The following is a 27,962-nucleotide window of genomic DNA, read 5'->3' as shown; positions in this document are numbered from 1 at the left end:
CGACCGTCTTCCTCCAAACAAACATGGCAGCTGCCATGGAGCTGCGATGCTGGGGGGGCGACTGGGGTCTGCCGTCGGTCCACAACGAGTCGCTCGTAGTCCTGGTAACCTTCACGTTTATTTGCGCGAACAAGGCCGTTACAGACGTCACTCTTCCCGGGATGCGGTGTTTTGTTCGGTCGCTGTCTCCTCTCGGGTTAGCTTCCACGCTAACCTGGTCGGTCTCCAGCCGTTGTTTTCTGCCGGTCGTTGTTATGAAATATTATACATATTCGTCAATATCTTGACGAATATGTATTTCTAATGCAACATGTTAGTATTTGTGAGTGTTAGCTTCGTTTGAGCTCCGTGGTTTTTTGTCAGTCTTCGCGAATAAAATTGTGTTCCTTCAAGGTCAGTCCGGAGTAAAATTCCCAAGAGTTACTTCTGTTATTGTTTGTATGCAATAATAGTACAGTTACATGTCAAGTAAATCTGTTTTGTTGAGCAACTTTCCTGTTGTAAATTTTGTTTTGTATTTTCTCAACAAGATGACTCCGACCTGCCCTCCTTCCCATAGTTGCCACAATATTTAGGCTTGTCAAATGAGGTCCTGCAATACTGGAACCAAAATCATTTAAGCATCATTTTTTAAATGCATTTGATAATTGTCATAATTAAAGCTATTGTTGCATCATAGCATGTTGAAAACTCAACAGATTAAACAGACTGATTAATAGTCTAGTTCGAACTGATGTTTGCTGTTCATCAGTTTTCAGATTACCGTATTACATTCATCGTAAACTCATGCCTTATTAAGTTGCTTGTATTTTAAATCAGTGCTATTTTCGTGTGAATCATTAAATCCCAATTAAACAAGAATAAGAATCTTTCAATGAGACGCAGTCTTGGGCGGAACTGAATTCTCAGAACAAACAAACATAAAAATAAATAAATGTACTGCATTGTTTTAAAGAAGTACTTAACTATTTCGTGGAAATTTTTTTTGATTTCATTTGCACATGTGGCTAACAAGCCACATGTGATGAAGAGACTTCCAGTCGCCCAAATGGATATGCAAAAGTTGGTCATGACAAATATGCAAAGGATGCCTGCTCACCATCTTGAGCCTGTTGAGAAGATTGAAAAATGCCCCTTTATCGTCATGGAAACAAACGTGGTGCTCATATCATTATCCAAAGTCTCTGCCCTGCTCTTGCTTGGCTGTCTTTTCTCACCATCTGCGTTAACTCAGCTGGTGTGTTTTTCTTTCAGGCATATGCAAAGTTTTCTGGGGCCAAAGTGAACATTTCCCCCATAGACTGGACTTGGAAAACTCTGACAGGTATCCTTACGGGGATCTGTTTTGAAAGTTTGAAAAGTGCCTGATTTTTTTTTTCTCTTAATAATACAGCAACAGTACCCGAGTTGGTATGTGGTGACACTTCAGTGAAAGAACCCTCACAGATTCTCAACTTCCTGAGAAAGCAGGTATTATCGGATGCCTCGCACGTGCTACAGCAGATGAATTTGAATAGAATCTGATTGCTTGGGGTTTTTTTTCCCCCAGAGGTTTAATGCAGACTACGAGTTGAGCGCCCGGCAAGGAGCCGACACCATGGCTTACATCGCGCTCCTCGAGGAGAAACTGCAACCTGCATTGGTAACAAGACCCCTCCCGCAATCCGTTCATTCGAAAAAGTTATGAATGCCACTACTGATTCTTTGTGCTTCACGTCTTAGTTGCACACTTTCTGGTTGGATGCAGAAAACTACGCCAATCTGACCCGGCCGTGGTTTGCCTCCCATTCGCCGTTCCCCCTAAATTTCCTCGTGCCCAGTCGTCATGCCAACAGCGCCCGCTCTCGCATCCTGCTGACCAGAGGAGAGGCGCCGTTATGCCGAATCACAGAGGTGGAAGGAAAGGTAAACAGAGGTGGCTTCAAAGCAAAAAAAATGTGCTTATCCTCGTTTCCACACTGTTCTTTCTCACTTGTCAGCTGTACAGTGACGCCAAGGAGTGCCTGAATCTTCTGTCCTACAGACTGGGAGACGCAAACTACTTCTTTGGCAACTTGTACGTATATACGAATAAGATGCAGCTCAGCGCAATGTCATTGTTTCAAAGCTGGCTTTGCTAATAATAAAAAACAAAGAGGGAGGGGCCAAGCAGCAGCGAAAAGGAGGGCCCGAATCTGAAGGCGGTCTTTCATTGGAGGGATGCGCATATTTACTACTCATTGTTTGAATGTGAACAGAATAGTAGTAAAGTGCATCGCAGTTGAGTGTTTTTGAAATGTTTTGGTGATTTCAGACCCACCAGCCTGGATGCTTTTGTGTTTGGGTTTGTGGCTCCACTCCACAAGGCCCACCTCTGCAACAGCCCCCTGCAGAGCCACCTCAGAAAGCTGGAGAACCTCACACGCTTCTGCGACAACATCCTAGCAGACTACTTCAGCTCGGCCCAACCGGGTAAGTTGAGCACTTGGACGGAGAGAAAAAGTCCCACTCGAACGCTTCAGCACTAACATGTAAAAATCTCTCTTTTGAAGCAACTCACATCCTCGGCCATTCCTGACCAATTTGTTTTGCTTGATGGCTTTCTAGGGGTGAACCCTTTTTTTTCCCTTTTCCACTAAAGCTTGTCCGGCTATGTTCTTTTTCCACGGATGTCCCTGTTTTTCCAGGTCTTCCCCCATCTGTTCAGGAAACAATGGATGCCAACCTCCAAAAACTAACTCAGCTTGTAAACAAAGAATCCAACTTGATAGAAAAGGTGCTTTCTTTTCTTTTCTTTTCCTTGCATGACTGACAATTGTCAAGCGCTTCAAGATGCACACTGGCCACAACATTAGGTACCCCAAAGTCATTGAATAATCTTACCCAGTGCAGGGGTTGTTTGTACCATGAACATTTCCACATATTTCTGCCAGATGGATGACAACCTTCGCAGCAGCCCTCAGCACAAACTTTACCGGCCGCAGCCCAAACCCGGTCTGGTCGTGGAAAAGAGCTCAACACCTGCCTAAACGCCTCCCCCACACTGCCCACGATCCTGCCTGATGAACGAGGGAAGAACACCGTGTAGATGAGCGTCGTCAACGTTAACCACAGTGTAACCGACCGTGTCTATAAAAACAAAAGCCAATTTGAAAGTAATCATTGATGGCTTTCAATGATGTCGGTGGGAAAGAGAAGAAAGTACGACACAGGGTCTTTAATGCACGATGGCGCTTCAAAGAATAATGCACCGGTGCAACATGCGAAAGACGGAAGGTTCAAATGAAAGGCAAAAGGAAAAGAAGACGAAATGTCCTGCGGTTTAAGGGGTGCTGCGTTTACATTTTATTTTTCCATAAGGGAAATTGACTTAATACGTTTGACCCTTTAAGGCTTTTAATAAAGGGAGGTTTCACTCCTATTCATAAGATAAGATAAGAAAACCTTTATTAGTCTCGCAATGGAGAAATTCCCGATTCACAGCAGCAAAGTTATGAAAGGAAGAAGTAGAACAACAAAATATAGGAGCTGCTGGAAAGGCAGCCACTCTCGCGGCGCCATTTTGAAGTCAAAATAACAAAAATAACACAACACAACACATAGGACACAGTCAACATAATCAAAATTGCTCAGTGACGTTTTTTTTTTTTTTGGTTCATTTTAATTAAAACTCACCTACTGACCCACCACCGCTACTTTAGCTGTTGAAAAAGACACGGCAAAGTGTCCTACAAAGTAAAGTTTAATGCCGCTTATGCATGCAAACCACTTTTGTGAAGCTTGTATAATTGTAAATAGAATGTCCAAATGAAACGATGAATGCAATTCGCTCGTCAAGGGCTCGGCTGCCTGCTTGTTTGGTTCACCGTGGGGATGAAAGAGCCGTATTCACCGCTCACTGTAACACTTGAGGTGCTGTGTATTCCCCACCACCACCACCCACAATCTAAATCCTGTCAATATTTAAAGGTATTTTATTTGTTGTGTGTTATATGTACAGGGAAGTGTGTTTTGTGCGTTGAATCCATCCTTGCATCCGGGCCAAAAGGGAAACTCCGCATTGAAAGGCCCCAAAGTCAGTTAAGAGTGGCCATGCTGGAATTCAAATCGGGGCCCTCTTGCCGCGAAGCAGTTGCGCAAGTGTTAATTTGAAACATTAATTGTTTTCTGTTCCTGCATTATCTAACTGACATTCTTTTTGACCTCAAGTCCAAATTTGAAATGTGTCAACTGTTGGTTGCCTTTGAAGTGTTTTTTTTCCCCTTTGTATTTTTTTTATGTTAATCAAGTGTATTGGATTGGATGACATAATCAAACATGAATTCATGCGGTACCAGAATTTGTGTGTCATCGTTTGTGTATTGACTTACACAGACTTGTGAGGACTATTGTACTCCTACTTACTCGTGTGCCTTCATTGCTTCTTTCATTTTAATGATTTATTGTCCTAAAACGACATCTGCAGCTATTGCTAATGCACTTTGACTGGAAGGTAAACAACTTCAATAAAAGTTGAATAAAGTCGGATAACAAAGTGTTTTTGTTGAACGTAATCTTTTTTGTTGTTGTTTTCAGTTATAACAACGAAGCTCTGCATTCAATTGGGTGGGCGGCAGTTGAAGCCATTGCCATGCCTTTGATAGTGAGATGGTCTGTTTACTTGTTTGGAACACAGAATGCGCTTTGTTTGCGCCTGGCCTTTGGTTATGGAAAACAAGTGAGAATAATTGAGAGGAAATGATGCCAAGTCAAGATCAGAGTGTCCCGGCTATTGTTGACATGAGAAAGAGAGAGAGAGAGAGACTCCTGCTGAGACCTGGCTGCTTATTTAGGGAATGTGTGAACAAAGCATTGCCCAAAACAACAAAACGTCGTGTATTTTTCCCCGCCGCTCAATTACAACCAAGCGTGTTAAATTCCACTGGTGAAATTATAAGGTATCAAAATGGCCCGTGCTGGGAAACTGAACCTTTTGAGTTGAGTTTACTGGCATCATCCACGTTTTGGTGGCAAACGTAATGTGGGTAAAAGAGTTAAGGACGTGTGTCCGTATTGCGCGACAAAGCAGAATTAATTGGCACTAAAATTCCCGTATATAGTAGTGCCACCTTGTGTTCAAACTTGGTAATGTGGATTGAATCAAAACTCGAGCTGAGCAAATAGAAAAATAATCGTGTTCATTCATCTCAGCAATATCTGAATTCCAATAAATAAAGAAAAGAAATTGGAAACAACCCAGAAACAAAAACACACCATTAATCACGGATGTTTACAAAAATCTTCATAAAAAACGGTCAGATTCACAATAAGAAAAACAAAGTGCTGCACTATAATTCACTAATAGATTCAATTAGGACAACAAGAGGCTTTAAATGAATTATTTTAGAACATTAGAATTTAAAGTTTGTCACGAAGGTGTAGGAAAACAATCATTACAAAGCAGTACAAAAATTGCATGCTGTCTAAAGTTTACAGCAAACAACAATGTGAAGAACTCACTTTTATGAACTTCATGTCAGTCCGGGTTGCCTTTCACATCCTGATGAATTTGTCATCTAGTGGTTTGATATTTACAATTTTATAACATTTTTACAAGGAGGACCCATCCAATCAAGTCCTATCAGTGCACCGCATTTTGACTTCAACATATGATTTTGTATGACAGCGAGCTTCATCATAATCAACAACCTCTTTAACCTTGGGCAAACTCTGGCACCTGCGGCATCATACCGACCTCCAATCGACCCGGCATGTCCAGGGCCAGAACAGGATGGCACGCCCCTGTAAAGTTATGCTTGAAAGAGCCCAACAACTGACCCGTTAGCGCATTGTAGAAGTGCAATCGACCCCGCCGGTAGTCCAGGAGCGTGCCCACCCGCTCGGGCGACTCTATCACAAAGATGCTGGACCGAGCGGCGCCGTGGAGCATCTGGTACCTGCAACTAAATGAACACAACCGCAAGCAGACACTTAGGCCAATTTCAGTATACAATACAGACAGACGTTTGTATTTCGACGTACCCGGATGGCGACGGGATGCACTGTAAACACCATGAAAGCTTGTTTTCCCCCAATGGCCACTTTCTCCAGGCTGAGCTGTACGCTACCCCAAGCCTGTAAGCTGCACATCCTGACACCGTAGTCTCCCAGTAGTGGTGACCCTTCGCTGGTAATAACTCACCTCTGATGGACGGGGGCCTGGAAATGAGAAAATACACAGCATGGATGTTCTCGACAAAGACACACAAACAGGAAGTGAAAACAGAAGAAAACAGTGAGAGATAGTAAAAGCTTCCACTCTTCCGGGAAGTCTTTCTACATGGATGGGAGTGCGTCTGTGGTCAAAGGTTACCGATGCTGGATAGGAGAGAACCTGCCTTGCAATCATGACTCCATTTCATTCCATATTCAATAGTGCTGACATCAAGTGTTTCATCATCAAATATATCCAAAACCGCTTTCATTGGCTTTTTTTGGGGGGGGGGGGGCGACCTCTCTTCATCATAAAAGCTTTAGTAACCGTACAGGTGATATTTTAAGTAACACCTTTTTATTTTTATTTTTTTGCTGCCATACATTCATAAATGGAGTTGACTACTGTATAAAAATGAAAATAAAGAAATACAATTCAAAACTACAAAAAATGTAAATAAAAAAGGTACTGTAAAATCAGAACCCATGCAAGCAGCTTTTCGCAATGCATTCATAATGAATAATCAATAAATGACCATCGACGCTCACACTCACACCTTGGGACAATTTGGAGTGTTCTGTTAACCTGCCATGTATGATTTTGGAATGTGGGAGGAACGGGAGTACCAGGAGAAAACCCACGCAAGCACGGGGAGAACATGCAAACTCCACACAGGAAGGCCAGAGCTGGAATCAAACCCTGCACCTCTGCACTGTGCTAAACACTGGACAACCGGGCCGCCCTGAAGAATAAATTGTGTATGCAATTGACATTCAGTCAATTGTGTAGTTCATGCCCGTTCATTCGTACTTTATTATTTTCATCACTGCAGGGAGGGGAAAAAACAATGACAAAGATAACATGTTCATTAGTTGACTTATGTCTTGCAGGGCATCATACGATGTTTTGTTTTGGACCGTTTTGACCATCTCGCCAGAAAAATGTAGGTTGAACTCCAAATTGAACATGTATTTTGGACTTCAACATATACAGTACTTTACTTACTGTTTTTCTGTGGATGAAATGTGTTTTTGATGAGCATCTTGGGACAAGTAAACGGTGGATTGGTCTTCTGACAGCACCAGAGCAGGATGAACTGAAGCTTCCAGCAAATGAAACCTTGTTGCTGAAAGCAATTAAATAGTTACATTGAAAAAGAAAAGAAATATACTGTTAGGACACTTCTTTCAGCTGCACAGTATGATGCTGCAATTAAGGTACAGTACTGTATGGCTCGCAGGTCACGTACGCCCCCACCACCCGCTCTGTTCTTTAATCCAGCATCAGTATTGACAGTACACATATCTAAAGTATCTTTAATTATTAAGAAAAGCATGGTACAAATCTGTGACTATCGTTCTTGTTTTAACCCTTTCAAGCACCCTGTAACCTGACACCATGATAAGCTATCCACTGTATAACCGCTGTCCCTGAAAAGGTTAATTAAATGTACTGTGATATTTGTTGCGGTCTTTAAGAACGTTCTTTCCTAAGATTGTCTTGATAAATCTATTCGGATTTTTCTCCTTTAATTGGTTAATTGCAAACATTAAAATACAAATAACACTGCGGAAACAAAGTAACCAATATTTTCTTGGGCAGTTTTGGATGAAGAATCCAAATACGTCATTACCAGTAGTTTTTCTCTATACACCCCCCCCCCCCCACCCAAGCTTTGACATTTTTTAAAAAGTGCAGGAAAACCATTTTTTTCAATGAAAATCAGATTTTTTTTCTCATTGTAATTTTGGTAGAATATTGATGTCTTCTTTTTATTAGATTTTTTTTGATGCAGACCGGTGTAATCCAAACCCAAAATGTATTCATTTGTCACAACATTTCCAAACGACGCGGCCCACCTGTCCGTTTTAAAAACTCCGTCAGCTCTACACACACAGTAAGTAATAATAAATCCGTGTTTATCATCAAGGTTTCGAAATATTATTGTCAAACGACTGGAAACAACTCTCAGCACAATGTTGCTCAGTTCTTATATATAGAATGAGGTGGTGCAGGTGGGTGGGTGGCAATCATAATCAGATCATCTTTCAAAATCGGTCACCCCTTGAGCAATGCGCCACATCGAGTATGTACGAGGACATGATTTGGAACCTTTGGTTGAAATGAGAGCAGCCTCGCTTTGTTCACTGGCTCCAGCTTCATTCGCCGCTTTGATGTAAAAGAGATAATTCTCATTGGGCTGCAGCCGAACTCCATGTTCACAGCTTTTTATGCCAGCGATTGATCTAGAGGAAGAGCAAAAGAGGAGGTGTGCACACGCACACACACACATTTAAACACAGTACTGTGCAAAATCTTGAGGCCACCACAATCCTTGTGGCTTTCAATGACCTTTTTTTTCACAGCGGTCATTTTGAGTGCCGAGAGAGCCGGAAGCAATTCCATGAAGATTTTCATTTCGTTTAGGTTATAAGGTACATCTTGCTCATCAAATAAAACCATCATAGTTGCAAAAAACCTGAGTGGAATTTGTTAAATTAAGTCAGAAATCTAACACTGCCCACCTCAGCCCGTCTCCTTCCAGCTCATATTGGCGGCAGTATTCCAAGATGAAACTCTGTCCAGGACTGTGTCTTGCCGGGTTCCATCTCAGCACGGCCGAGTCCCACATGACGGTGCATCGCTCGCTATCCATCACGGGCACTGACGGAGCTGTAAAAAGTCCTCCTTCGCTATAAAGTCTTGCTTTCGTGAATGCATCACGGTGCACAACTGACCAGTGGCGAAGACGAGCCTCTCGCTGGGCAGAGAGCAGCCCGTGTAGTTAACAGCCATCACCCAGACTTTGTAAGACTTATCTGGCTCCAGCTCTTCCAGGACGCAATAACTCTCTTTCACCGTCACGCGGTATTCCTCGGACACAGCTGTGGACAACACACCTCCAGTTCAATTCAAATTTGACATATCATCATGAATTTACATCCAGAATAGGTGAACGGTGTAAGAATGACAGCAATTGGGATGGATGGCTCCCGCTTTATAAGGAACCAAAAGTAATGGGGCAATTGGTGACTCGGCTGTTCCGCGGCCTGGTTGGCGCGAATGGCCGCCGATGGAACCGCTTCCCTTGCGTTTATTGATGTGACTGCTGACAAAAGCCGCAGGATGACTGCTGAAGTGTTTCAGGTGATCTTATCTGCTCGTATTCAGCCAAACGCTTCAGAACTCATCGTACGGCGCCGCACAGTGCAGATGGATAATAACCCGAAACGTACTGCGAAAGAAACCAAAAAATAATAAAAAGTTTGATTTATATTGTTTATTTGTCCCGTTACTTTTGATCCCTTAAAAAGTGGTGGTATATACTTTGTACACAAAGACTTGAAAGTCCGACACCGTTCCGCTGAATTGCTAAATCGGGTAAAAAAAAAAAAAAAGATAATAATAATCTCATTGGCATCGTCATCATTGTAAAGTATCTTGCGTAGGCGGTCGTAACGTCCAGTGAAAGATAGAAAAATACCAAATATAATACTGCATTAGTAGTTCTGTATATTCTACTTGTGTACACTGATGGGGTACACTTGAGCAAAGTGTCTCCATATATGATCTACCTCCTTGTGGCTCCTCCATGCAGTAGACCTGGAAGCAGTCGATGATGTCCCCGGGGTTGATCATCCAGTAAACGGCGACGCCGGCACTGGTAGCTGATCCCGCCTCCTGGGGCTGCAGCGTGGGTCTCTGAGGGACTGCAGCGCAGAGCGGGCACACATTTATCGCTTTGCGCCACGCAAGTTGACCCACTGCGGGGTGCGCACGTGCATCCTCGCACCTGGAATTCCTTTTCGCTGCGCGAGATGCGGGCTGGAAGCGTTGCCTTTGGCGTAATCCTCGAACACCAGCAATCCCTTGGAGCCCAACTCCAGTGACATGGTCGACTCCAAAGCTGCCTTTAGCCTGACCACACAACAAGCTACACTCTTTCTGGACATATGCTTGAAGCTGTGGTGTGGTGAAGAACTTGATTGAATCATGCAGTGTGTTTCGCATAGTTTATGTTACTGACAAACAGTATTTGTGCGTCGCAGTCAATTTCAATACCGGTACCACTGAAAAGTTCATTCGTTACAGATGTTCAATTCATTTAACATGCAAAAAAATTGTTCAGAAGGCCAATTCATCGCAGGTTTCTTTTATAAAATAAATTATTCATGCAACCTTGCAATTTCTTGGGATTGTGAATTATGTTTTCATTAGCTATAAATAAGAGTACAATTACCCTGCAAATCTTGCATCAGAGATGCAAGAAAACTTTTTTTTGTAACCGATTTCAAATCTGCCCTCATTTTTTCTCAAACACATCAACCCTTGCCATAATAATATTTACAAGAGCAATGATAGCATATGCAATATAGTAATAATTATTAATTAACTCATTCACTCCCAAAGACGTTTTTAAACGTCTTTTCAGACTTGGTCCAGAATTGGCTGGTACTGAATGAGTTAAGGGTTAGGTTTAGCAAGAGGTGAAATTATTTTCTGAAACAACACAGATATAAATTACGTGTGGCCAATTCTGTATTGCGCAAAAAAGAACATCTCTCAAACCTGATGTGCTAGGGGAAAAAAAAGAAATGCTGTTTTTAAATCAGCATCAAAAATGCATTTTCGAGACAAATAAATCCATCTCTGATCAAAATTTGCTGTTGTTCAATGAATCTGGAATATTTGTTTCACTTGGATGCTGTATTTTATTGAGATGTTATATTGGGCAAAGTGATCATCCAATGATGTGGTGGTGGTGGTGGTGGTGCTGTCATGAGAGCTTTTGGCTCTCATGCTAGGCTCTCGTACTTCATATTGTGGCCAGCCAGTGTGTTTTCTAGCACTTACACACTTCGCATGACACAGAAGGCATATTACCTTGCATGAATGTCCTCAGGGGTCTGAAGGGAAAACACATGGATGAGACATGATATCAGAGAAATGACTCATACTTGGAAAAACTTCAGCAATGTCATAGCTTGCACATAAATAGCGAGCGATCAAGACCGAAGCCATACCCGAGCGTCCGTCTCAGCTTCTCTGGCCGTGGTCTCCAAGGTGGCTTTGGCCGAGTCGATGCTCTCCTGGAAGCAGACAATCTGGTCGTACAGCTGCTCCAGCTTGACCTTCTTCTCCTCCTCCATGTTGACGGACATGTCGTTGTATTGCGCCATCACCAAAGCCATCGTTTCGTCATTCTGTGCCTGCATGGCTGCCTCGGTCTCAACACACTGGTGCTGGATTGCAGAGGAGGGCGGGCGGACCACGCGAGCTCGTGAGCAGCGCACAAAACATTCTTAACGAACCGAGGCTGCGTTAATCAACCGGAGTTTGACCGATCTTGACTGGCCACAACATTAGGGAAGCGTGAACAATCGAAATGAGATCAGTTACAAGAAGTGCATCATGACATTCAGTTTTTGAGACAATATGGGATGTCAATGCATTGCGCAAGTCTACCGACTGTTGTGGCATTGCTTCAGCTGTGGCAGCTGTGAAATGAAAGCACTTGACATACACTTCATTCATTGATTCTTGATTCATCATCACTCCCATTCATAAGATAATAAATAAAAATTTAGAATATGACAAAGTAAAGTTGAGGCTGCTATCAATAATCCATGTCAACAACAGGGTGACTCGATAATTAATCACCTTCTGGCAAAAATAATACTTGAATAACTCATTTTATCCAAACAGGCTTACTTTGGCTAACTTTAGTGCCATGTTTGATTTTTTTTAAAATGGACTGAGGATCAATATTAGGTTAAAAATATATATATTTATTTTAGATTTCTACTGCAAATACTATGAATGTACAGCAACTCTTTTTAAAGAATTCGGTAATTAATTAAGGAACCAAGTGAATAAAATAAAAACAGAAAATTGCTTCTGAGCAAATATTTGAAATTATTTTTAACATATTAAAATGATATTCTCATGGACTAATTTTATTATTCAAAAGGTATTCATCATAATTAACCACTTCACAGTTTTAAAAAATGTTACATGTAAATTATTATTACTATGATTTTTTTTTTTTGCAAAACATCATTCATTCTTTTGAACCAATTTTTAAGGGCGAGGGGAACAGCTAAATTCATGCAACAAAAAGATGCAGTTGATGGTCGGTGGTCCGGATTAAACAACCCCATACTTGGCCCATGCAGTCAATTTTAAATCTGTACCTCCACAGAGTGGTAGGCCAACTCCAGCTCAGACACCAGGTCCTCTATGTTCTCCGACCTCCCCTGCAACTCGGAGATCCAGTCACTCAGTCGCTCCTGTTACATGGCAGACAATCAACACCGAGTCACACTTCCGTTCGTTCATTCATTCATTCATTTCCATGATTCCCTGGAAGTAGATGACTTGGGTTTTCTTTCCACGGTTATTTGGTCGAAGAAAAGGCCCTTTGGTTTTAAGTGAACGTGCAGATGTCATACCGATCCGAGTCACTGCAGGTAAAACGACACTACTGTATTAAAAACACGGCTGACCCTGTGTTGGCCCTGCCTGTGTCAACATATCACAGATCAGTGCCCACTCGATGGTGTGGCAGAGGTCCTTTTCCAGCGATCAATGTAGAGCATTACATCACGTGAACGCGTGGGTTCTTTTTCCAGCTGCCGCATGTTTGGAAAAAGTTCACAATAAAAACTTAATGCCATCATCAACAGTCAATACAGTTATACAACTGGACCTCTATGCATTTATAATGCATATGATATCAGAATGTACTATAAACGGGAATGCCAAAATATTAACAGTTTCTCGAAAAGACAAGTGTTTAGCTAGTCCCCATTATGCATAAACTACAAAATCAGATACTTGTAAATTTATGGCTAAGCCGCAATGATGGATCACTTTCGACCGCACAAGACAGAAGTGTAAATGGCATAGCATCATGTTACCAAGTGCATCATTGAATAGCACAGCACAGGATCCTATAGTGTAGCGACTCAAGAGTACAGTACTATAGCATAGCTAACTGCAGCTTTGTGAATCTTTGCATTGGGTGGCATTGGTTAAATTGGGGTCGTGTATCTATGTTTCATATATCATTGCATTATAATAACTGTATAAAAATACATCAAAATGTATAGTTCACCAACGGCACCACACACATCCATCCATTTTCTAAACATGCCGGAGTCTATCCCAGCTGTCTTCGGGCAGTAGGCCAGGTCCGCTCTGAACTGGTTGCCGGACAATCGCAGGGCAGACACAGACGAACGAACATTTGCGTGCACAATCACACTGACAAAGCCACAGTAAATGGTCTCAAAGAAAAAGGCCAAATAAATAACATTGATATACCCAAATGATTTCTTACCCTGATGTCCTCAAAGGCTTTGTCCACCGCAAGCACCTCGTGGCCATCATGGCCCCCACAATCACAGTCGTTCTTAGACAGCAAACACTGACAGGTGAGACAGAACCAATCCATCCCCTGCAGCTCAGCGGCCAATTGGGCCTGCCGTTGCTCCTCAGCATCAATGATGTCATAATCAGCCTCAATGAGATCTTTGTCTTCAAACATACCCACGTCCCTCTTTTCTTCCTCCAACTCAATCCCCCGAACAGAGACTGACACTGGTTCCTCTACTTCAGCTTCGACGAGCTCTCTGATGTCCTCCTCATTAATCATCTCGTAATCTGGAACGTCTTCAGGTGTCTCATGTTGAGCTTTTTTTCCATCCTCGGTTTCGCTGTTAAGACCGATGTCTCGGTCTGTGCTCATGTAGTCACTTTCTGGGACAATTTCTTTCTTTTTTTCGACATCTGCAATATCTGGTTGTAGGTCGTCCTCAGGCGGCAGAGATAAATCCTCCTGTGGGGCATAGCTCCTCAGAGGGGAGAAAAGGCCCTCCTCTTTGTCAGGCTCTGTCCTCGGTTCTTCCATCTCTGCCTTTTCCACTGAAGGTGAAGGCGGGGCCATCATCTTCAACGTTTCCAACTGTCCAATCGGTTCCTCTTCCAGCTGAGGCGTTGGCATTGCTTCCATGATGTCATGATCAGATGTAGGTAGATGTTCACCTTCTGCGTCGAGATCAGGTTGGGACCCGGTATTACTTTTTACAATGTTCTCGGAGAACGGACTCATGTTTATGTCCATCTCCACAGCTTGGCCTTTGGGGACAAAGACAATCAAGTCGTCGTCCATTTCAGTTTTTTGGGAGTTGGCCTTGTTGCCTTTTGAAGGTGTCTGGTTCTTAAATTCAAACGTCTCCCGCTGTGGCTGACATGAATCTCTGTCTTGTTCTTTAATTTTGGTTTTGACCTCCAAGCCCTGGTCAGGAACAAAACATGCCGACTGGTCTACGGCAACAATCAGTGGCAACACATCGGCTCTTGTTTCTGCTTGCGGAAGACTCGCTACCTCCTGGAGATCAATCTGAACCTTCGTCCGCGTCACTTTTTCATCAGCTGTCTTCTCGCTTACCTTCACAATCGCGCTCACCCTGGGCTCACAGACAGTAACGAACTCAACTGCTGCCAGTTGCTCAGGATTAAGCTCCTCTTGATTACATGGGGACTTCTCTTCTCGAGTCTCCATTTCAACTGAACATTTTTTCTCTGCCTCGATGGCTGGGATCTCGTCCTGGTTGTCCTGATCAACAACTGCCACAATCGGAGTCTCAGCTGCAGCCTTCTCACGGATTTGACCTACTTCGTCTTCTTGTTGAAGGTTGAGGACTGCAACAGTAGGTGGCATTTCACGATCCTGTTCCTGCACCGCATGTACCGGTATTTGAGGCAGCTCTTGGGTTTTTGTCATACTTTGATGACGAACTTGCTCATTTCGTTGGTGCTCCTCTGCTGCTTCTACTCTTAAGCTATTAAACTCTTGAGGTGTGTCGGTGAAGCCGTCGGGAGTTCCATCTTGAGCTTGCACCCTTTCCTTCTTCGGCCTCTCCCCGTGAATTGAATCTATAGGAACAGGCTGCTCTTCAGTATCCTCGGAGTGGTGTAACTCTGCCCTTTCCATGTCTGGAATTTGCTTGTCAGACCTTGCTGCTGCTGTATCTTCCACTACTGCAATGTTAACTGCTTGTTTTGCAGCCTCCGTCTTGATGTCGTCTTCTTCCTGTTCCACCGCTCTCATTAGACACCCTGTCATTTCAAACTTACTCTGTGACCACAACTTCCTCCTTTCCTTCCTATCCTCCACCAAGTCAACTGAAAGGTCCACTGTGGGGGTTTCGTCTTTCAAAATGAACTTTTCCAGGTACCCGTCTGCCTCCTCCGAATCTGACAAACGTTTCCTCAATGATTTTTCAGAAGTCAGGCTCTCTGCCTCGGAGTATTCGTCGTCGCTCTTTCTCATCTCGCCCACGGCATCCGCATAAAGGTCAGAGTACATGAAGGACATGGCGGTGGGTTCTTCCAGCAGAATGGGATCGATGATCTTAGGGGGTCCAGGGGAGATATAAATAGGCGTGAGGGTGGTTTCTTCACTTTCAAACAATACTGAGCCGCTCTCCTTCATGGATCTCTGGCTCTCTCTTCTCACTCTTGATTTTTCTACCCCCTCATCTGCTTTTTGCTCCATGGCATTTAATGGGGCTCCTTCTCCATAGAAGACCTCATCCAGATGTTCCTCAACTATCTCCTTTTCTGTCACAAAGACAAAGGAGTCCTCTGACTCCGATGGGCTGTCCTTGACTACCTTTATGGGCATTAATTCCACTTTGCATTCCCTCGCAGGTTCGACCACCTCCTTTTGAAGGGGTGGCTCTTTTTGTCCAGGAACCCCCTCATCCAGCAGGGTAAACTTCTCAAAATAGTCAATGTCTTTGGAGCCATCTTGCGGAACTGACGCATGTCTCAGTTCAGTGTCTACTGAAGGCCCAGTGTCATCCTTTGAAGGCTGTTGGTTGATCAGAATCATTAAATGAATTAAAAGAGTAAGAAAAGAGACATAAAAAAATAAACATTTAATTGGACAAATGAAATCATTTATTACAACCCTCAGCCTACCTCATTGCATTCCAGCATTTCCACGTCCTGAGGTGTACCAAGGTTCTGTGTGGTCTCGAAGTGAATTCGAGACCTGATCTTCGCGGTTTGGTCAAGATAAGACAAGTTGTCCTTGAGTTCTGTGCTCTCCTCTTCATCCACTGTGGGAAGTTTGGATGGGACCCTTATGTTAAGAATCTCATACCCCTCTGAAATCAAACTAAACAACTGCTGATCTTTGTTTTTGATTTCTCCCAAAGCCGTCTCGGTTCCGTTCTGCTGCTCTTTGACATTGGGAAGCGACACCTCTGCCATCTCTGCTCTCTCCACCCCCAGAGCTGAGGCTGACCTTGAACTCCCAGATCTGCTTAGCCTGTCCCTCAGTCTGCTGCTCCTTCCTGACCTTGTTCTCCTGCGGACTACTTTGTCCTCATCAAAGATGATGGTGACTTTCCCGGCGGTTCCCTGAGACCCGTCCATGCTGCAGGCTTCAGATATGGAGCTGGTCTCAGAGGCCCAAGGAGTAGAACAGCGACTGGAGGCCGTTTCCCAAACAATACCGCTGTCCTCACTCTGGACGGTCACCATGGAGAATGACGGATCCACCATCAGGCACTGGAGTCTGGGCTTCACAGACTGATCCTGGACAATTTCCCGTAGACTATAAAGGGAAAACAAGAAGCTTTTGAGAGGAGACGTTTGAGCCACCCAAAGGAAGATGTCAAACTGGGTTCAGCAACATGTGCTAACACCTCTGACTAGTGAGAGATGCAATGGGAAAGTTCAGGATAAAATGTGCAAGGAATCCAAGACATCATGACGTAACGAGAGGCGAGCGAGGATGTGTAGCACGCACCGTGATAAATGTGAAAAAAATACTGGCATAATGAGGTTGCTTTAAGTGCATAAACTCCTTGGAATGTCACATTTTAGCAGATGAAGATTGTTTGATTACTCCAACACCGGGGTCCTGCCTCATGCAACCCGGATCACACTCTCTGAGCCACTGAATTTTTAACAATAAGGAAATAGCGAAAGAACAAAGCGCACTAATAGAAGTTACCAAGTATTTGACAAATTTAATCGATAGGACCATCGTGTTTGTACTTGGTTCAGTTGGGTGTGTTAAGCACCTGTTTCGCAATTCCTCCACCTCGTCCTCTTCCTCATCCTCCTGGCTGATGACATCGGAAGCCTCACACTGGAACTCTGTCAACTCTGTCCTCTCTGAGTCCAAACTTCCACATTCCTCCATAATTCCTTGGGAATTTAATGGGTATTTTTTTTTCCTTTAGGGTCTTCTTGTTTTCAGCCCCTCGAGTTCAGGAGCTTTGATCTGTTCCGTTTGTGTCATTCTAAATGGGGAGGGGTCCATCTGACTCAGCTCGGGACAGAAATAGACTAAGTGGGGAAGAAAAAGAGGGGTGTGTAGAGTACATGTGGAAAGGAAGGTGCTCAATCTCACCGGGTGTAAATCGGGCGCAAAGATTTGAATGCATGAACTACATTCTGGCAAAACGTTAGCGGCAATCTAAGCTAACGTACATGTTGTGGACATCAATCTGTACTAAATGAATTGCAGGTGGAGTCGTGTAACTTTAAGATCAAAATCCCCTTTGCTAAATATAGGCCGTGTGCTGAAACATTACTCCGTCTCCCCTGCTGTTCTTGGCAATGCTTCAGGGCCGCTCATACATACACACTTGTCGTCTTTCCTCTCAACAGTTTGAAAGCTTCATAAATATAAAAAAAACCTAACTTCTTTTGATCCATAATCTTTGTCTCTCCCGATTTAAAAGAAACCTGTGTGTGCAGTTAGATGCTACAAGTCATCAGGTTAATTTGTCCATTTTTAATCTATTTTGGATCTTTGTATGGGTGGAGGAAAAAAAAAATTGCGCTGCTTTTTACCAAAGCATAAAATTTAGTATACTTCACAATCAATTCAAGATCACCCATTTTGATTCATATGGGGCCCATGAGGTGACATGGAAAAACAAAATCAAGAAAGTTTGCATTCCATTGATTGTGGGTCAGGTTTTAAGAGGGAACGCAAACATTGCGAGAGAATACAGATGGGTTTTTTTCCCCCTTCCATGTCATCTTATGGACTCTGTAGATTTAATTTAACATTAAAAAAAACAATCATACAAACATGTACAAAAAAAAGACACGTGGGAATATAACAAGAGCAATACAGAAATCACAATAAAGTCTTTATAACAAGTATAAATAAATCAGATAAAGCTGCAGCGGACTGGGACTTTTTGAGTAATATGTATCTGGTGTCACTGTGTGAAAAGGTGAGCAACTCCTTATTGCCAGGATGTTTCCTCTTCAATGATCTCTTGTACAGGAAGAATGGAGTTTAGGTCCATTTCCCTCCGTAGCATTAACCAGGACTGCGTACACAGACAACATGCAAAATGAGCATCAAAACAGGAACAAAAGGATTACCGTTTCACTCTTTTTAAAAAAGCTTCAAAAACTACCCCCCCCCCCCCCCCCATCTCCCCACATACCTCGAAAAACTGTGATTTAATGTAATCAAATTTGGCCTGTTTGTGGACTGCCCGGGCAACATTTTTCCTCTCAAACGGCTCTGAAAGAGAATGCCAACAATTCAAGTCACTTTCAGAAATATTCACATTGAGAACAGTTACAATTTGTGGGAAATAAATCTAAGATTGGTGCAGCGATAACATACAAAGTTGTTGGTTTTGACGAATGGGAACTCAAATCAAAAATGTTCTATTCAATAATATGCACCTCAATGAGAGAACATGGTATTCTGATTAACGTTTTTTTTTTAAAAAAATTATGGAATATGAATGCGGCAGCAAAATCCACCAGTTACAATCCATCCCAGGGTCAATCACTTTCCTCCTTTGCTGTCGACAGAAAATGACATGAATACGGCTTGGGGCTCAGGTTCCCAAAGTCACATGACTTAATCCAGAAAACAGGTGAATCCTTGGGGGGGCACAATGTCATTTTCAGTCGACAAAACGCCCCCCCCCCCTTTGAGATAGATAAAAAATAGATAGAGAATAACACAATATGTTTCAATTGGTCAAGGCACATATAACTTAAGAAAACCTTTAACTTGACTTCCCCTTGAATGCAAACAGATCTGCAGAGGCAGTTCCAAAATATGCACTTCAGAAACAGAATGGCACTCCGCAGCGCACAAATTTGCACTACACACCCCTGTAAATAAATGGCTAACATTTTCAAATTATTTTCCTTGAGCAATTCAGAGAAAATGCCAATACGTCCTCTCTCCCGACACAAATTACTTTGAGAATTTTTTCCATCAATACATTGCAGTAGTACAACTGACAACATGCCTACCTTCCACACATATGAGTTTGTCTTTCCAATTTGGATGATGGTGCCTGGGTAAAGCTTTGCCAGCTCGAACAGAAATCACGTTGTTGTTCCAGCTGCATTACGGATAAGATTAAACATGATTTAGTTGCAATTGGAACCAATACCCTCCTATCTCTGTTGGATCTCATTAGATTGGCCGCCTATACCTGATGTTGTGGCCTACTTCAATGTTTTTGGGGGAGCTTTTGGTTTAGAGTCACAAATGACTCATGGGACAATGTTTGACTTCTATTATGCAAAACAACAAGAAAATGCTATCATCGGTGCCAAGAATGTTTATTTTCTACATTCTGACTTCCGGGTGAATCAGTGATGAATCATCCTTATGTATGAAAAACTTGGGTAATGAACTTCATCTATGATAATGAATATAGTCTTTTGGAAAAGTATGCAATAAAAAACAGTAGTATAACAGAATCCGTAGGTAGGTGAGCTACTATTTCTGCAACTAGAGGCCAAGGGTGTTTACTCACGCAAGGACAGAGGATACGGGTTATCAGAAGTCAAATATATTTAGTAGAAAAGTCCTTTTATGTAAACATATGCATTATTTTTATTATTATTATTATTGCATTTTACGGTAATGACTTCTGGCGCAACACAGAAAGGTATCTATCATCATATAGTAAAGATACAAGTAAACAAAACATTGACAAAAAAGCTCTTTTGTCAGAAGTAAAAGTTAGTATTGGAGATCAGGTGGACAACACACCTGGCGATTAAATCATGGCACAGGGTCTGTGAAAGCGAAGGCCAGGACACAGCAGTCTTGCACAAACAAGAAGAAACCCTCAACATACAAGGAATGTGTTTGAGTACTCTACATGGTTAACACAATTTGAATTTCAACCCAAGTCAAATCAAAACGCAGCTTGGGCACTTGTGCCATGTTATGAACAGCCCACACCACAACAACATCAGGTTAGTGCTGCGTAAAGCCAAAGGGCACACCTGCCTCTGGCACTCAAGCAGAAACATGAGAACGAGGGGGAAGGATGACAGAGGAAGCGGGAGAAAGGGGCAGGTGGCGAGGCGATTGGAATACACAGCGGGCAGGGAAAAGCACAACAGAAAATTGAGACGCACAAGAACCGGTGATATAATGTGTGGGGTAATGTCGAACACCTGAATTGCGTCGCGTAATATCCGAGAAACCCCAGAAGCAGCGTTCCCAGCGACGACTGGTTTCGCGAATGGTAGCGGGGGATGTTTTCGGCTGCTTCAGGGATCATGTCAATCTCCAAAGAGGGATCGAAACACTCCTAAAAATCAAGACAAGATATTTACAACTTGAAGAGGATATTATATCACTCATGTTCTATGGTTACAAGTACATTGCAAAGGCCATGTCAAGACAGACAGAAAAAAAACAAAAACAAACCCGATTAGACTTAACCCGATTTGTTTTCTCCTGCGATGTTCCCACGTGACTTTCTTTTGTACGGTACATGCGTTGTTAAATGTTTCGCAAAGGATCAAGACGGTATTTTTACAGCATATTTCGTGTCATGTTTAACTAACTCATAGTATGGGCGTTGATGGTGTGCCGTCACCTATCGCCACAATGTATCTTTGCTCATCTATCTATGCCGGTGCTGCATAGCGACAGGTAGAACAAGAGGACGGTTAATGTGATTTTGGACAATGTCACGTACATGTGGAGCGCTCCCTCACATTGCTCAGACGTCACAGGTTGTAATGCATATACCCCCCCCCCAAAAAAGGAGGCTTCCACAGAGGAGCACCAAGTTTTTCGATAGCCGTGATTTGCTTCACTCAAACCGAGTGTGGCTATTAGCGCCGGTGTTAGTGAATTACGCGTTGTTTGGCAATGAGGCTCGTTTGCATAGAGGTGGGCGATTTGTATGCAGATTACGGTACCTCATTTCAATGCGCGCAAATAGCACCGCCACAACCAGACGCATTCTGCTTGGTTATCTCAAGTAGTGACGCATTTCACCAACGGCGCGCTTTTTGTGAATTAAACGCTATCCGTTTGCTCTATTTTCACTGCTTAGTGAATCTGGGCCCAAGCTGCCAAAGAGTGGGGAAACTTACTGGAAAGTCCATCTGCAGTGAAGGAATCACTGGCTTTTCGAGGGCTGAAACGGCAAATAAGAAATTATAGCCTGGAATGAGGATACAAACGGGTGGAATATGAATACGTATGTGTAGTGTGTATACTGACTCTGGAGGTAGTGCAGCACCATCAGCGCCAATGTGTAGCTGCTTAACGTTCCTTGACTGGCATCGTTGATTTGATGGTGCCGGGCCCACTTCTTAATAACAAGGATGAGGGGACGTATCCTGGGCTCAGCTTGAAATACAGACGGTCACATGAGGAGATAAATTTAGCCTTCCTCTAACTCACGGAACTGACTTCTGAATTAGAAGAACGGTTACCATAAGCATAGCTCTTCAGGAGGAATGTGTTTCGGATGCCCACGATGTTGTTGACATTCAGGTCAAACATCAGATTGCTGAAGAGAGAACGACACGCGTAGTTCAGTCTTAAAATTGTAGCGCGTGATGTGAAACCCACAGACCATGACAGGTGTCGCTCCTTACCTGCCTTTTTCTTTGAACCTGAGGATCGGCACTGTGGCTCTGATCAGCCGTACTCGCTCAACTAAATCTAGCAAGAAATGAAGCACAGGATTTAGACAACAAGTCCTACCTTCAAAAACATTTTATCCCCCCCCTGAGGAAAGAGCACCACCTTATGGTGGGGGAACTGGGATGATTTTTGTCCGATTATGAAACTAGTGTTTTCGGCAAACGGATGGCGAGTTTTGCTCGACTGATAGTGGTTCGTGGTTTCATATTTGGTCTTGACGCTAGCTGGGCCGTTCGACGGAGAAGCCGAATGATCCACCGCTAAGAGCGGTCACAGTTTGCTTGAGTCAATCTGGCTGTTCGTGGCAGTGCCACTCGGTGGCCACGGTCGGAGGTCAGCGTAGTCTTCCAAAGAAGCAGTTTCACAACTTTTGTTCATTTCAATGACAGCTCAGCATAAAGCTAAGATGGCATTGATATATTTCTCGATATGTGCCCTGTGATTGCCTGGCGACCAGTTAGGCGTAGTCTGCGTTTCAACCCATGTCAGCTCTGCGTTTCAACCCATGTCAGCTCGGAGAATCAGTTTCCCACAACCCTCAACAGCAAAAGCTGTGTCAAATATGGAAGCACGGTGTGATTATAGCACATTAAATTCATTTGTTTTTGTAATCACACTTTTTTTCTCTCTCTCCAGTGTGGCCCCTAATGCTTCGTTCTAGGTTTCGCACACCCACTGATTAAACGCTGACTAGCTGAATTATAATTTAATGAGTATGATGGTTCTGGTAATAGCTGCTGAGATTACTTTTGTACTCACTCATTGAACTCATAATCCTTTGGAGGGAAGAGAGTACAGCAATTGGATCCATTTTGTTCTGAAACAGAAATGTGATGATGTGAGCAAATCTTCGATGGCACAAACTGCAAAAGGCAGAGGAAAAAAAGAAGTCCAAAGCCATTTACACTTTCATGGAGGACATAACACAAATCGGCGTCACTGCTACGGCAGGCTAATCCACTCATGGTAGATCCCGTCATATAGAGCTGCCCCACTGTGAGAAAAAACAAAGCAGTGACGACGGAAGGATAACCGAGTGAAAGAGTCATTAATACACACTTGTGCAGACACGCATGTCTTCTTGTAGCAAACTTCTGCATGTCTCTTTCCGACATAAATCCGAATGCTGCTGCTGGCACATCTCGAACAGACAGGCCACTTGAAAATTTAGCTGAGGGCACAATAAAAGGAAAACATGAAAACACACTCGGCGCGATAATGCGCTGCGCTATTCTGTGATACCTGATCGTTATCGTGGACATTATGGTTCATGGAGTTGCGTGGGATCGCAGGTACACAAGTGTGCACACGCGAATGCGGGTGATCAAAACCAGAGGATGATCTGGACGAGCCTGCCAAACCTGGGTCAGGGCTAAAAGAGCGATGACGAGGGTGACAATGTCCTGAAGGGGGATGAGGTGAGTCATCACCACGTCGGCGCTTGTCAATCGGGGAGCCGTAGTCCTCGTGTTTCCTCCTGGAAAAGTATGTGAGATGTTAAATCCCAAATGCCTACAACTGTCAGTCAGAATCTTTGAGACAAGTCGACATACTTGCGCCAATCTCTCCGTGTGTGAGGAGGGGGCGATGGGCAAGGCTTCCAGTCATAAGGAGGAAAGCTGTCATGTGCACGAACATCATAGCTGTTAAAAAAAAACACTAGATGTTAAGCAGTTAAAACATTTGTTTCAGAGGGACTGGAAAGGTACCAGGCCATCAACACACAATTTCCCAGTTTTATAGATTTGCCTGCAAAGGTATTAACGTGCATTTTCTGTTCATCCCGGAATTTCCACCAAAAACGGAATATTCCAAACTTTATGAAAGTCCTGAAACAACCCATACTCTTTGGATAACTGTAACCAAAAAAAAAAATTAAAGCTATAATCCCACAATCCAACTACAATTCTGGCACCCAGTCATGTTCACCTGTCGACTGCTGCGTGTTGGTAAAAGTATGGATCCATGGAATCGGGCCTTGGCCTGTAGCGTGACCGCTGTGTCGTTGATGCGCCCTGTGGGAACATGCCTCACGAAGCCTCAGCGTTAACACCACTGGTATCAAGGGTACATGGAACAAGAGGGAAAGGAGCAGACATGAAAACAGCACAGTAACAATTATAATAACTAAGAGGTCACTAGTCAATTGTAAGGCTAATGAAAATTGGACATGACGTTCCCAAAGAATCAGTAACTCGTCCTGAAGAGGTTGTATGTAGTACGCTAGCAGGCAGCTACTACAAAGCGTCCACCTCATAAAATAACAATAATATCATAAAATATTCTGTCCGGTGGCGCCTCGATCGACCATTTAGACATGGGAACCATAACAGTACTATTCCACAAATAAACCGGTTGTTTTAAAATGTAATCCAAAATCACACGCCTTCAACACCCACCATTCCAAATGTAAACCACTTCCTGCTCGTTTTATCTCGCGTTATCGTGACGTAATACATTTAAATTAAAGGGAACGTAGCAACTTTTCGACAAAAAAAATTTACTTGGATTTTGTCATACTAAACTCAACTCAACTCAACTAAACAATTTCTTTCTTCGTTGCAAGAGTAGCCAAGTAATGTTAAATAAATGGCCAGCAAGATTTGGCACATTTTGGTATTTAAATAAGCCTAATCGACATAATCGTTGACATACTGTGAGAATGATTGAATGAATCATTAGTGTATATATATACTTTTTTTTTTTTTTACAGTACTAATGAACTTAATGGATAACTTTCTTTGAAAAACAGTTATGCTAATCAATGACTTCACTTGAGGAGCCACATTCTACTTTTGAGGAGCATTTTTTACAGGTTCATTCCATGGGGACCTGAATCAGGGTAAGGGAATAGCAGTGGGGGCGGCCCGGTGGGCGACTGGTTAGCACATCTGCCTCACAACGCAGAGGTTCAGAGTTCAATTCTGGCTCCGGCCTTCCTGTGTGGAGTTTGTATGTTCTCCCCGTGCTTGTGTGGGTTTTCCCCGGGTACTCCGGAGTCCTCCCACATTCCAAAAACATGCGTGGCAGGTTGATGAAACACTCTAAATTGTCCCCAGGTTTGAGTGTGAGTGCGGATGGTTGTTCGTCTATGTGCGCCCTGCGATTGGTTGGCAACCAGTTCACGGTGTCCCCCGCATACTGCCCGAAGACAGCTGGGATAGGGTCCAGCATGCCCCGTGACCCATGTGAGGATAAGCAGATCAGAAAATGGATGGATGGAATAGCAACGGTTTATGGGGTCCAGGGCGGGCAGAGCCCATCTCCCAGTAAAGGCCTGATCAAAACCAGGATAAACCCCTCCTTTGCTTTAGGTCCCTGTGAATTACGCCCAGTAAAAAGAAACAAAATATTTTTTCCACACGTATTCGGTTTTATTCATCAACATTTTTTTGCCGTAGAGAACAAGCAACTGAAAAGTAGGAACCACAATGAATATCGAACTAACTCATGACCAAAGTTACCACATGTCTAATAATAATAATAATAATACTATCAACTCAACTCTCAACTGTATTTATAGAGCACTTTAAAACAACCATTGCTGTATACAAAGTGCAATAATAATAATAATAATGTTTTTTTTTTTTGGTCAGCATTTCCTTTCAAAATAACACAAAGCCTTATTTTTTTGTGTCATAATGTTACATCAACTTATCTCAAAATCAGTTCTTTGGAATTCCCACCAACTTCAATGCTGAATAAAATTTGATTATGCCGCTTTGGTCCAGGGAAACAGTGGTTATTTAAATTGGCTCCGTCTAGTGGTTAGGATGGGAATTGTGGATGCGGTGTGAGCAAAGGGCATTTGACCCAGACGGGGAGTTTCACCTCGCTCTATGCTAGGCTCCAATTTTTTATCCATCGATCCATTTTCTAATCCGCTTATCTTCACAAGGGTCGCGGGCGTGCTTGAGCCTATCCCAGCTATCTTCGGGCAATAGGCGGAGTACACCCTGAAATGGGTGTGCCAAACGCAGGGCACACAAAGACAGACAACCATTCATGCTCACAATCACACTTAGGGACAATTTGGAGTGTTCCATTAACCTGCCATGCATGTTTTGGGAATATGGGAGGAAACCGGAGTACTCGGAGAAAACCGACGCAGGCACGGGGAGAACATGCAAACTCCCCACAGGAAGGCCAGGGGCCGGAATCGAGCCCATGACCTCTGCATTGTGAGGCAGACATGTGAAACCGTCGGCCACCATGATGCTTCAATTTTTCAAATCAATGTTCAATTTTTGTCAGTTAGTAAGACTCCTAATCAAACTCAAACTTACTTTACTGATGGGGGGGAAACAATCAATTTAATTTCAATTACTTAGGGCTAAATCACCCAACTAGCAGCAGTTATTACTTCGACTATAACAGGGGGACATTCCATCGTAGTCCATTTTTTTCCACTGTTTTATGCACATCATGAGTGAAAATAAGTCGGTGACATGGATTAAAGTTGACATTTATGCGGTTTGTCGCATACAACAACCTTTGAAAGGCAAACGTGTGCAGAAATGCTGTGATGTAGGAATTGTGACTCATTATTCAAGTACGAGCCCGCTTTTTGATTGCTGCACACCCACTCATCTCAGGAATAAAATGACTGATGACAACACACACAGCGTCATAAACATTGCTGCCAATCCGATGAGTTGAGGAATAAGATGCTTCAATTTATTTTTGGACAAACTCCAGAGCATTTTGGAAACAATTGTGCTGTGTTCGGTAGATTTCATGGTGGATGGCTTCGTCATGTCAACCGTGTTTCACACACTACAAATACATTTGTGGGTTTTGAGTGACACAGCCACACATATAACCAGGGGTCTCAAACTCCAGTCCTTGAGATGTTTCCTTCCTCCAACACATCTAATTCATATATACACAAGGCATTTGTGTTTCAGATAAAAAAAAAAAGAATGTCAGACAAAAGTTGAGAATTCCAGCTTTTATGCCATGGTGTTTACATCTAGATGAGTAACAACTCAGCAGTTTTGTTTGGAGCCACCCACTTTTTACGTAATCAAAAGTATTGGAATAGACATTGTTAAATTAAATGAAAGTGAATTCATATTTTGTACTTGGTGGCACAACCCTTACTTGCAACCTATCGACTTCGCCAGCCTGTTGCATTCCTCATTTGAAATTATTTTTCAGGCCTCTACTGCAGCCTCTTTCAGTTCTTGGTTGTTTCTAGGGGGTTACCTTCAGTTTCATGTTCATCTTTTGCTCAGACACCCCATGTCTCCAGTATACAACAAAAACAAAGACATTGCCTGTGGTTGGGCTCAGATCATGGACATACATACCTTGCCATCATGCTTAACGCTCCGTTGTTCTCGTTCCTCCAGTGTCGATACTGTCCCTGTTATTTTCCGCCTAAAAGACCCCATTTCAATACATCAAGATCTTAATTGTGGTTGATGTTACCTCTCTTTGATTTTTTTTGGTTGCATTTTCATCTGATGAGGTTGAAACACATAAGTTTATTTTTGAGAAAGTAATGAGTAAAAAGTCGGTGTGGGGGGGGGGGGGGTAAAAGTAAAAAGTTGTCATAGAAATAAATACTCAAGTAAAGCAAATCTATTGGAATGGTGGCTTATTTAATTTCTACTGCAAATCGACCTAGATTGCGCAGGTGTTTCTAATTGTGTTTCCGGTGCAGCTTTACTTCCCAAGAAACTTGGTCAACAACGCCTCAAAAAAGAAACGAGTCTCTTGAGAAGTCGGTGACGTCACTGCGGAGGACGGTGCGTTGAGGTGCTCAGTTGGATAGTGACACGCTGCTCCGTGGGAGGAAGGCGGACG

General features: G+C 43.0%; 3 protein-coding genes across 7 annotated transcripts; 1 reads left to right on the top strand and 2 right to left on the bottom strand.

The window, feature by feature from the left end:
• The first annotated feature begins 4 nt into the window (after positions 1-4).
• Positions 5-4,516, top strand: mtx3 (metaxin 3). 4 transcript variants are annotated; one of them, XM_086112001.1, is made up of 9 exons: positions 5-104; positions 1,255-1,324; positions 1,394-1,470; positions 1,550-1,642; positions 1,723-1,905; positions 1,980-2,056; positions 2,294-2,451; positions 2,803-2,834; positions 2,913-4,516. In XM_086112001.1, exons 1-8 carry the CDS (start codon positions 24-26, stop codon positions 2,832-2,834), a joined length of 771 nt encoding a protein of 256 aa, XP_085968127.1. In that variant the 5' UTR covers positions 5-23; the 3' UTR covers positions 2,913-4,516. The 4 variants fall into 4 exon arrangements, with proteins under 4 accessions (XP_085968127.1, XP_085968125.1, XP_085968126.1 ...); XM_086111999.1 differs by lacking the exon at positions 2,803-2,834 and adding an exon at positions 2,667-2,755; XM_086112000.1 differs by having other exon boundaries at positions 2,667-2,834.
• cmya5 (cardiomyopathy associated 5) lies at positions 3,618-17,943 on the bottom strand. The gene is made up of 14 exons (XM_086111991.1): positions 17,275-17,943; positions 16,163-16,802; positions 13,515-16,052; positions 12,367-12,462; positions 11,197-11,415; positions 11,057-11,079; positions 9,966-10,090; positions 9,748-9,882; positions 8,911-9,057; positions 8,698-8,845; positions 8,285-8,418; positions 7,178-7,298; positions 6,001-6,177; positions 3,618-5,921 (listed from the first exon to the last, which is right to left on the bottom strand). The coding sequence occupies exons 1-14, from the start codon at positions 17,394-17,396 to the stop codon at positions 5,672-5,674; spliced, it is 4,875 nt and encodes a 1,624-aa protein (XP_085968117.1). The 5' UTR covers positions 17,397-17,943; the 3' UTR covers positions 3,618-5,671.
• A 401-nt stretch (positions 17,944-18,344) lies between these two features.
• Positions 18,345-24,581, bottom strand: tent2 (terminal nucleotidyltransferase 2). Of its 2 annotated transcripts, XM_086111995.1 has the most exons (15): positions 24,551-24,581; positions 24,081-24,206; positions 23,705-23,794; positions 23,394-23,628; positions 23,211-23,322; positions 23,057-23,145; positions 22,911-22,968; positions 22,103-22,169; positions 21,938-22,014; positions 21,723-21,851; positions 21,593-21,636; positions 20,660-20,796; positions 19,496-19,587; positions 18,664-18,743; positions 18,345-18,543 (listed from the first exon to the last, which is right to left on the bottom strand). In XM_086111995.1, exons 2-15 carry the CDS (start codon positions 24,176-24,178, stop codon positions 18,457-18,459), a joined length of 1,395 nt encoding a protein of 464 aa, XP_085968121.1. In that variant the 5' UTR covers positions 24,179-24,206; positions 24,551-24,581; the 3' UTR covers positions 18,345-18,456. The 2 variants fall into 2 exon arrangements, with proteins under 2 accessions (XP_085968121.1, XP_085968120.1); XM_086111994.1 differs by lacking the exon at positions 24,551-24,581 and having other exon boundaries at positions 24,081-24,543.
• Positions 24,582-27,962: the final 3,381 nt, after the last annotated feature.

Source organism: Hippocampus guttulatus, chromosome 5 (assembly GCF_054856545.1).
Source record: "Hippocampus guttulatus isolate MCC_2025c chromosome 5, RoL_Hgut_1.0, whole genome shotgun sequence".
Classification (NCBI taxonomy): Eukaryota; Metazoa; Chordata; class Actinopteri; order Syngnathiformes; family Syngnathidae; genus Hippocampus; species Hippocampus guttulatus.
Note: the sequence above shows the minus strand (reverse complement) of the source record. Positions and strands in the feature narration are given on the sequence as shown.